Raw genomic sequence first — 10,507 nt, 5'->3', positions numbered from 1 at the left:
GTCTCAGAAACATGAGTCGGCGCCAATTAACGCTCGTTATTCTCCTGTCGCTCATGGTGATCATTGTTGTGCTCTATTCGAGCATTAACTAGTTGCGCGATTTGGTTTTGCATTCTTTGATTTTCCTCTGCCATCCGTTGATTCGCTTGTTGAAGCTTGGTCACCATCCGTAGGAGCTCGGATGAGGTGGGAGGAGGAACATCAGTCATGGGTGGATTTAATGGTGTTTTGGGGCCCTTGGCAAATAATATCTTAAGTTTTCCGGCCCCACAGTGAGCGCCAAATGTTCTTGCCTGATTAATCCGAGGTATAGCTCGTCCCCTGGTAAGATCGGCAGACTCCTCAGTTGGAACGTGATATACGTCGGCGATGGAGGAACAGTGGAGGTGGGTACCTACCTGCAAAGGCATTCCAACGCTCAAGTTAGTGTAAATAGATAAGAGTTATTTCTCAGAAGAAGTTGCATACCTTCTAAAGTTTTCTCGTCCTTTTTATACTCAAGTGGACAAGGTTGGCCGTTTCCTTTCTGCTGTAACGCCGAGAGGGGAAATTAATTGTGTATCTAACGTTATAGATTTGAGAGTTAATTATGGTTATTATGAATATGTCGGTTATGACTAAGAATTAGACGTTTCCAAACTATAACTTGTAACCGATGTTTACTGGTCATATCATATTAAATTAATAAATTTTTTATCTTATAAATTCTTTATTTTTTATATTAAATTAATTTCATGTACTTCTCACATCTACAACATTAACAAAACTAAATCAGTAACAAACAAATAGCTATGGAAATATAATTTCAATGCAAAATTAATGTCTTGAATTCTCTAATTGATAGTTTAAAATTTCAATGCAAAAGTAATGTATAGAAAAACAAAAGTGACGTTGATAACCACTGTATTGACAATAATGTTAATTAAATGGCATGGCTTTGGCGGCACAGGGGTCGTCGTATACTACATGAATGAGAGTAATAATCTTGGTTGATTAAGTCATGAATCAACACGCGGTTCCTTTTCACATTACATCTCTACTATATATATTTCCATACTATAAGTATGAGCGAAGATGAGACATGAGATTATATATTCACCATCAATCACCAAGTACAAGTATTGTATGCAACAAAAAAGATGGCTTTCAACAATGCTAGAGTCATCCTTCTAGTCCTCCTCGTTGTCTATGGTATTCATCATACTCTCTAAGTCTAATATGTGATCTACTATAAGGAAATTAAACCTACGGTATGGGATCATGTTTATAGTTCATTTGAGTCAGTTTTTTTAATTTTTCTCTTTATTCGTTCATACTTTTTTATTTGCTAAATATATTATTACATTTACTGATTTACTTCTCTTAAACTTTATTCTTATTACATATGGCGCCCAGTCTCTCCTAATTCACCTTTTTGTGAGATGAAATACCAAAAAGAACCCTTCGCCAGTTTTCCTTCCAATTTAAATTGGTTATGAAATTACTTTTTAAAAAATATTTAAGTTAATAAAAAAATATATAAATAATTATATTGTTAATACATCTGTTAAAAGAAGAGTTTTTATTTATTTATTTAATTTTTTGTATAACTTTTATTTATTTGTTTTATACTAAAATTATTTTTTTGAGGTCAACAATAATCGAATTTTAAATTTTTAAGTCATAAAAAATTTAACATTATGTCATTATATTATTGTTCTCAAAAACTTAAAAAGAATACATAAATAATTATATTTCTAACAAAATCAAATCATATTTAGAGAGAGAGAGAACGGAGATGGTTGTATCCACAGGTAAGGGTGAAAAAGGAAAGGTAGTTTTAGGAAAACAAATAATTAGAGGGATCATTGTAGTTTGGTAAACAAGATAGATATCAAGTGTAATAATCAAAGCAAAGGTCATGAAATATTAGTGTAATTTAGCCAAACTCTAATTGGATTGTTTGGTATATGGTGATGCAGGGGCAAGTTTTTTGGGAGGCGAAATGAAAGGTGTGGATGCTAAAATCTGCCCTCAAATATGTTACGGGGCATCATACATGACATGCCCCTCTTCAGGTGATATGCAACTCCCTCCAAAATGTAACTGCTGCGTTGCATCCACTGGCTGTACCCTTTACAACGTTGATGGAACCACCATTTGCACTGCTCCCTAGCTACCTAGATAGTAATAATGTATTACACTCATCACAGTTCAATAGGTGTAATTGTAATTCCATATGATGTTATGAATGCATATGCAAACAAACTAAGACTTCATTGTCTCCCTTAAACTAAATAAATAAATTCATCACTCTACAACTTTTCTTTCCTTTTTTTCTAGTTTGATAATGCAAAATCGTCACCTAACAATAATTGTCAAATAAAATAACATGGTTGTGAGAGTTAGACTAAATCGATCGGTTTGACCTCTTTGGAATTGTAACTTTAAAAACCTCTCTTTTCTAGAATACAAAATAATTCATAATATTTTTTAGTTTTTGTAATTCTTCATGATATTATATTATTAGTATCCTAACAAAGGATGTGTTAGGGGTGAAAACAGATCAGGTCAGACTAGACTTTACTCTTAATAAATCTTGACTGTCATGTAGTTATTTGGCCTGAACCTGACTTGCAGCCTATTATAAACTCTTTATAAAGTATTAGGTCTGACTTGTGGCCTGGTTTAAAGTCTGTTAAAAAACTTGATAATTTTTTTTTACAAAAATAAAAATATTATTTAAAAAATTATTTTTTTAATAAAAATATTTATATGTAATATATCATATTTAATATTTACAAGAATTTTTAATCTTTTAAAGTATTTAAAATATACAAAAATATTTATAATAAAATATAATAAATTTAAAATATCTCATAATTTTGATAATAATAAAAAAGTATTTATATATTAATTATGTTTTACCAGGCCTAAACAGGCCTGACAGGCCAATAAGACTAATTAGTGAGCCTGGACTTAGCCTATTAATATATTAAGGTTTTTAAAAGAACTGAACCTGTGCCTCTTTTATAACAGACTAGGCCAGGACAAGCTAAACACAGGTCAGACTGCATATCTCTGACAGACTGGTTAGCCTTTTTCCATCCTTAGATGTATATGACAGTTAGTAAAAGGGTATATATTTTTTGAGAAATGTTATAGGTACAAATTTTTTAATTACATTTATTTATAAAGATAGAATATTGAGATAGAGATACAAAGATACAAAATCATGTTTGGTAAATGAGACATGAATAGAAATATTGTATCTGGAGATATTGAATTAGTGTATTTTGTATCTATCCTGACAAGGATAGTGAGACATTAAGGAAGAACACAACGTTATTTTTTATTTTTTAATTTTTTATAATTATACCTTTTATTATTATATTTTTTCTCAAATTTTTTGAATGAAAAAAAATGAGAATAAATTAAACTTTTAAAATTTGTTCTAGTTTATCACCAAATAAAATATAAGAACACTAATTTTTATGTCTCTATCATTTGTGTCTTATTCTCATGTCTTGTTCTCAAAATTAAATACAACATTTATCAACTAAATCTAACCAAGTTAAATAATAAAGTTTAGATGAGTTAATGAGTGAGAGTGATGAGAATAATTTTTGTTGATGTTAGATCAATTTAATTAGCTTGATTGACAAAAAAATTTGAATGTATGACATTATTCTTTATTAAATATATGAATATCATTATAAATAAATTATTATTTTTTATCATAAAAAATTTAAGCGCTAATAATTTAATCACAAAAAAAATATAAACTAACTCGATAACTATAAAAGAAATTAGATTAATTCGACAATACTGGCTAAATATGTAGTTTGTTTGATAATTTTATCAAATATTTTAGAATAATTTTATTAAAGTAGACTAGTTTTTTATAGAGAAATTATGTCTCTTTATTCTCACTTAGAGGTTTCGATTTCGAATCTCACTCCTAATTTTAAAAAAAATTAATTTTTTATGAATATTGTATTCTCTTATATTTTTCATATTAAAATTGTTGCTTAAATTTTTTATAATTAAAAATAAAAATTTATTCTATTATTATTATTATTATTATTATTATTATTATTATTAGAAAAAGAAGAATGTTACAAGATCATCAGAATATATTATTTTTGACTATCAGTTAATTATTAATATTTAAAAATATAGACTAAAAACATGTTATTAAATTATTAGATTATAAAAAATAAATTAATGACAAAAAATAATAACTAAAAATAATAAATTCTAATAAATCTTATTATTATTATTATTATTATTATTATTATTATTATTATTATTATTATTATTATTATTATTATTATTATTATTATGCTCAGTTTCTAAACCCTAAACAATTAATTTATAATAGTTAGATTGTGGTCCTTCGTCATAACCACACTTGGTACTAGTTCTAGTTTTTCAACTCTTAAAGTTGACAAATATCTCAAATAATAGACAACTTATTTATTAAATGTATATGTATATATATTATTATAAATAAATTATTATTTTTATCATAGAAAATTTAAGCCCTAATAATTTAATCGCAAAAAATATAAACTAACTCGATAGCTATAAAAAAAATTAGATTAATTTGACAATACTAACTAAATATGTAGTTTGTTTGATAATTTTATCAAATATTTTAGAATAACTTTGTTAAAGTAAACTAATTTTTGTGGATATTGTATATATTATCTTATATTTTTCATATTAAAATTGTTGCATAAATTTTTTATAATTAAAAATAAAATTTATTCTATTATTATTATTAGAAAAATATTACAGAATTATCAAAATTTATTATTTTTATTTATTAATTAGATATTAATATTTTAAAATATGAACAAAAAAAATATATTATTAAATTATTAAATTAAAAAAAATGAATTAATTATTAATAAAAATAACGATAAAAAATAATAAATTTTAATGGCCTTTAAATTTTTTATTATTATTATTATTATTATTATTATTGTTATTATTGTGTCTGTATAAGTATAAATATGAGATGTAAGATCCACCAAGGTTGCAAAAACAACCATGGCTTTCAATAAGGTTGGAGTGATCTTTCTTGTCATGGTCATCTGCGGTAACAACCGACTTCTATCTCCTCCTTAATTCATCAATTAGTGTTGCATGTGCTTCTTTCTTTCATTATTTTTTGTTTTCGTTCTCTCTTTTTAATTTATCCAAAACATGAAATTATAATATTATAATATATATATATATATATATATATAGATGAGGAAATTAATTAAATCTGATAGCTAGGTAGTATGTAAATCTTAGTTTCTGACTTTGTGTTATGAATTATGGTATGATGAAGGTATGATTATTTTGGAAGGAGAAGTGAAAAGAGTGGAAGGGTGCGAACAGGTATGCTATGAGGCAGCATACATGACGTGTCCATCGTCGGCGTCAGGGGAAGAGCACCTCTCTCCAGCATGTAACTGCTGCCTTGCACCTCGCGGCTGTACCCTTTACAACTCTGATGGATCTACCATTTGCACTGCTAATTAATTCCTAATATATAATATATATGTCTACTCGCACTCTTTTAATTTTGCTGTAATAAGGTGAATAATGCAGTCATGCACACTGCAGAGTATGTATCAAGTCAAGCTTCTTTAAACCATTGGAGCTGGTTTAGAGATAACATACAATTTTAATTTGTGCTGAGTATGTTTGAAGTGTTAGCAAACTTTATAAACAAAAGTATCTGTCCTTTTATGTTTTCTTTTTCTTTTTCTTTTTTTTTTTTTATTTTCTGATCAAAGTTCAAAGTTCAAACACATAAAATAAAAATAAAAAACCTAAACATAGAGTACTATAGAATCTCATTTTATACTCGAATCAAATGCAGTAAAAAAATTTACTCTAATTTAATAAAAATAATATTATATATATAAATTAGTGTCTATTTAAGATGTTTAATAAATTTTAAAATATAGAAAATTTGTAAAATTCAAATATAAAATCCAATTTGAAAATAACCAACGATTAAGTAAATATGTTAGTACACTAAAGTTACATCTTTCTTTTGATTTTTTATTTGAAAAAAGTCCAGGAAATCAAAGGAAAAATAAAAGTTGTTTGCTACTCAACCACAATAAGTCAAACGATATCCCTTGTTGGCTACTGTGAGACGCAATATAGTTTTGAGTTTTGACTAACTCAAAATTCAGATTCAAAGCAACCAAAAAAAAAATGTTTATTATTATTAGACTTCATAATGGATGTTTTAATCTGTCCCCTTCTTACATGTCAATAAATTTACTCATTAATATATTTAAGACACCTGGATTAATAAAAGAAATTAATTTTCACTTTATTAATAAAACTGATACATAATAAAACTGATATATATATATATATCATAATTTAATATTTTAATTAGAGATTAGAAAAAACCATCGTAACATGACAAATGATAAGCAAACAGCACTGCACAAAAGTTGACCATCTTAAGTCAAGAAATATATAGATAGGAACAAAATTAGAAGAGCTTGATCCAGGTAGCACTGCACAAAAGTTGACCATCTTAAGTCAAGAAATATATAGATAGGAATAAAATTAGAAGAGCTTGATCCAGGTAACGTGAGGGTTTACTTTTTATTTTTTAAGTTCTAACCAGAAATTTATATTCAAACACATGAATATGCATAGTAAATTAACAACAAACAGTTTATAAGTAATGCAAATAATAATATAATACTTTCCATTTGCTAGAAAGCAGTAACAATGGAATATATGTTCGATTTTGTTCTTTGTCAGAATGCAAATCTGAGTTGATTGCTTAATTTTCTATTACTGTGAAAAATTAAATTTAACCAACAAGCAAAATTCTATCATTTTAAAATCTGTTGTCTCTCATAAGTGCTGTCAAATGCTTTAAAGAATGTGAAATTTCAGCATAATTAGGATGTAATATATCACCTGCAATAAATGAATTTGTCTTTTGTCCTATAACAATCCAACTACATCAGACATCTTTTGGATTTCTTTCTGTATCATAGTTCGCCTCAAAGATCTAGCTTCATTCTAATGTCTTGATGTAGCATACATGTTAGAAAGCAATACATATGGGGAAGAATTGTCAGGTTTTAACTTAATAAAGTTCTTAGCTGCTCGCTCTCCCCTTATGTCATCACCATGAATTCGGCAAGCTCCCAATAAATTGGCCCAAATCATAGCATTCGATTCGACATTTAATTTGTCGATGAACTCTTCAGCTTCTTTGAGATTACCCCAGCAACCAAGAAGATCCACAATGCAAGCATAGTGATCAGCCCTGGGTTCAATGCCATAACAGTTCACCATGAGATAAAAAACTTGACAGCCCTCGGAAACCCACCTTGCATGGCTGCGAGCAGTGAGCACTCCAAGGAATGTGACATCATCTGGTGTAACACATGAGTGAGCCATCTCATTGAAGACCTTCAGAGCGCTTTCTGCATGACCATTTTTTGCAAATCCAACTATCATTGAGTTCTAAGAAATCACATCTTTTTTAATACCCATTTCTTCAAAAACTTGCACAGCACTTTTTACATCCCCACATTTAGCATACATGTCTATGAGTGCACTGCTGGTTAACTCATCCAAGTCAAAACCAGTATGGAATATTAGAGAATGTATCTCTTTCCCATCTTGCAATGCCGATAAGAGAGCACAAGCTTGAAGAACTGAAACAAATGTTGCTTGGTCAAGGAAGATACTGTTGTCCCGCATTTCTCGGTATGAATTTATGGCCTCGTAACAGCAATCATTTTGAGTATACCCAGAAATTAAAGCAGTCCACATAACAATGCTTTTAAGGTTCGAAAACTCTGAGAAAAGTAAGTTGGCATCTGCAATCCTTTGTGAGTCCATATACATGCCCAACAAAAAGGTACCTAAGAACTCATTACCACATAAAAGACCCCTCTTAACTATAGCACAGTGGATTTGCAACCCTAGAGTTACCTGAGAACCCTTACAAGCATCTATCAGGCTTGCAAATGTAATTTCCGATGGCTTGAGCCCCAATGCCAGCATCTCACTAAGAAGATTAATAGCTTCTTTTATATTTTTCAAAGTATATCCTGAAATTAGAGCATTCATGGATACCACACTCCATTCAGGCATGCTAGAATAGATTTTTCATGCATCTTCAATGGACCAGCATTTAGAATACATGTCAATAAGAGAACTTCCAACAAAAAGGTTTGTTTCTAATCCCAACTTAACTGCCAGGCAATGGAACTGCAATCCTGCTTCTAATAACTTAACATTTCCACAAGCGCTAAGTATGCTTGCCAAAGCTACCTCGTTAGGTACTGTGCCATGTAACCTCATTCTATTGAACAGTTTGAAAGCATCGATTTCCTCTTCTTCCTGCACGTATCCAACAATAATGGCATTCCAAGAAATGTTATCTCGGGTTTTCATGCGCTCAAACTGTTTCCTAGCTTCCTTCAAAGCCCCAGCCTTGGCATACATATCTACCAATGCATTGCTCACAAATAAATTGTTTGCAAAACTTCTCTTGATAACAACTAAATGCACCTGACGACCAATTTCTAAGCTTTCAAAACAAGCACACGAACTCAAAATGCTAGTGAAGGTAAATTCATCTGGTTCGATGGTACGTCGTGTCATATCAAGGAATAGCTCCATTACATGACTGGAATAACCATTCTGTGCATAAACTCCCAGCATGGCATTCCAAGTGACCATATTTTTCTCAGACATGACATCAAATACTTGCTTTGCAGCATCTAACATTTTGTACTTTCCATACATACTGATCAAAGAACTTCCCACATATATACTAGAATCCAAACCTTGTTTGATAGCCTCTCCATGGACTAGTAACCCATAATCCAACGCAGCTAAGCCGGCAATCGCACTAAGAACACTTACCAGTGTGGACCTTGAGGACTTTATACCACACTTCCTCATTTCGAGAAAAAACTCAATGGCCTCCTTATGATGGCCCCTCTTAGCATGACCAGAGATCATCGCATTCCATGCCACAACATTGCTAGTGTGCATGTCTCGAAACAATTTACAGGCATCATCCAGCTTACCTAAATTCACAAGAGCATTGAGAACAGTCACAAAAACCACCTGGTCAGGAGAGCAGCCAGCTGTCTGTATTTTGTCAAACACCTGGAGGGCGTCCTGCGGCATCCCTGCTCGAACATAACCAGAAATCAAAGCCGTGCAAGAAACAGTGTCCAAGTGGACTGCAGCGTCAAATATGGCGCTAGCATGGCGGAGAAAGCCACATTTAGCATAGAGATCGATAAGAGCACCCTGGCAGAACGGATTGGACTCAAAACCTGCCTTGATCACGTAGGAGTGAAGCAGCGTGCCGAATTCAACGTTCTTGAGCTTTGAACAAACAGATAGAGCTATAGCGTGCGTGAATTGGTCAGACAACTGACTGAAACGCATCATAGAAACGAAACACCGGAGTGCATTTTGGAATAACTCCTGCCTTGAGTACATGGAAATGATGGAATTATAAACGGATAAATGTCTCTGACGGGGATGGAGCTGGTGGAAGAACCTCTGAGCGAAAGGGACATTGCTGGCAGCGGCGTAGAGATCGATGGTGGCACTTGCGAGGAAGCCATCAGAGGAAATGTCGTGTTTGATGGCGTGTGCATGAACAACTTTGGCCATTTCCCCGTCTCGGTGGTTGGGAATATTGTCGAACACATGGTAGTCGTGATGGTGATGGGGATTAGTTTTAGTTTGTTGTAAGCGGAAGCAAATGCGGAGAAGGTCGTCGTAGACTTGTGAGATGGAAGGAGGAGAAGGGGAAGGGCAGTGCTGAATGGTGAGTGAATAAGGTCTTAAGAATAAGAAACCTTGGACTTGAGGTGCAACTGCAAGGCTCATTGACAAACAAACAAAACTACCTTGTTAATGCTATCTGTCTATACTTCCAACTTCAACCTGCTGGCTACGGGACTACATCCAATACTCACCACCATCTTTGTACTTGCATCCCTGAATTTTGACATATTTGGACGATGGGTGGTAGGGGTACTGTGGTACTCATATGTGGTCACTAATCCTATGTATATAGGTGAGTTCTCTCGTGGCTAAATCTCTCATGGCCGTATTGACCATCTAATCGGAGATTGACATTTGACATGAATATTTAAAAGAAAATTTTTACTCAGTTTTCTAATCAACAGTTATGTTATAATAATGTGATGTAAGTTTTTATTAATGAACTATAGTTTAAATGATATAATTTTTTTATTTTTATCTAAAAATTTTAGATTTGAGTCTTACTTTTAAGTCTTAATTTAAAAAAAATGAGATAAATTTTATAAGGCGCAGGATGCGGTGGCAATGCTATGGAGCTGCCTTTGCTAGCAAAACGACGTTGCAATGGTGTTTTTGTTTTTGCAAAGAAGATGATGGTCAGGTGAGCAGCATGTGCTTGGATTTGATTAAGCCTTGCTAAATGCTTATTCTTCAGTAACATAAAAAAAAGAAAATATGTTGT

The 10,507-nt window shown here is 31.4% G+C and overlaps 1 protein-coding gene and 1 pseudogene across 1 annotated transcript; one reads left to right on the top strand and one right to left on the bottom strand.

Annotated features, from left to right (window-relative positions):
• The first annotated feature begins 1,056 nt into the window (after window positions 1-1,056).
• LOC107634212 (serine-type endopeptidase inhibitor) lies at window positions 1,057-2,300 on the top strand. Its single transcript, XM_016337782.3, has 2 exons — window positions 1,057-1,191; window positions 1,962-2,300. Exons 1-2 carry the CDS (start codon window positions 1,140-1,142, stop codon window positions 2,153-2,155), a joined length of 246 nt encoding a protein of 81 aa, XP_016193268.1. The 5' UTR covers window positions 1,057-1,139; the 3' UTR covers window positions 2,156-2,300.
• Window positions 2,301-6,823: 4,523 nt separating this feature from the next.
• Window positions 6,824-9,888, bottom strand: LOC107632576 (pentatricopeptide repeat-containing protein At3g09040, mitochondrial pseudogene; annotated as a pseudogene).
• Between the last annotated feature and the right edge of the window lie 619 nt (window positions 9,889-10,507).

The sequence above is a fragment of the Arachis ipaensis genome, chromosome B3 (genome assembly GCF_059453495.1).
Source record: "Arachis ipaensis isolate K30076 ecotype BB chromosome B3, ASM5945349v1, whole genome shotgun sequence".
Taxonomy (NCBI): domain Eukaryota; kingdom Viridiplantae; phylum Streptophyta; class Magnoliopsida; order Fabales; family Fabaceae; genus Arachis; species Arachis ipaensis.
Note: the sequence above shows the minus strand (reverse complement) of the source record. Positions and strands in the feature narration are given on the sequence as shown.

Excerpts from the sequence above, each read along its gene's own strand:
- LOC107634212 (XM_016337782.3), top strand. The coding sequence starts at position 1,140 with ATGGCTTTCAACAATGCTAGAGTCATCCTTCTAGTCCTCCTCGTTGTC. Across the intron at positions 1,192-1,961 it reads AGTCCTCCTCGTTGTCTATG|GGGCAAGTTTTTTGGGAGGC; the intron begins GTATTCATCATA and ends ATGGTGATGCAG.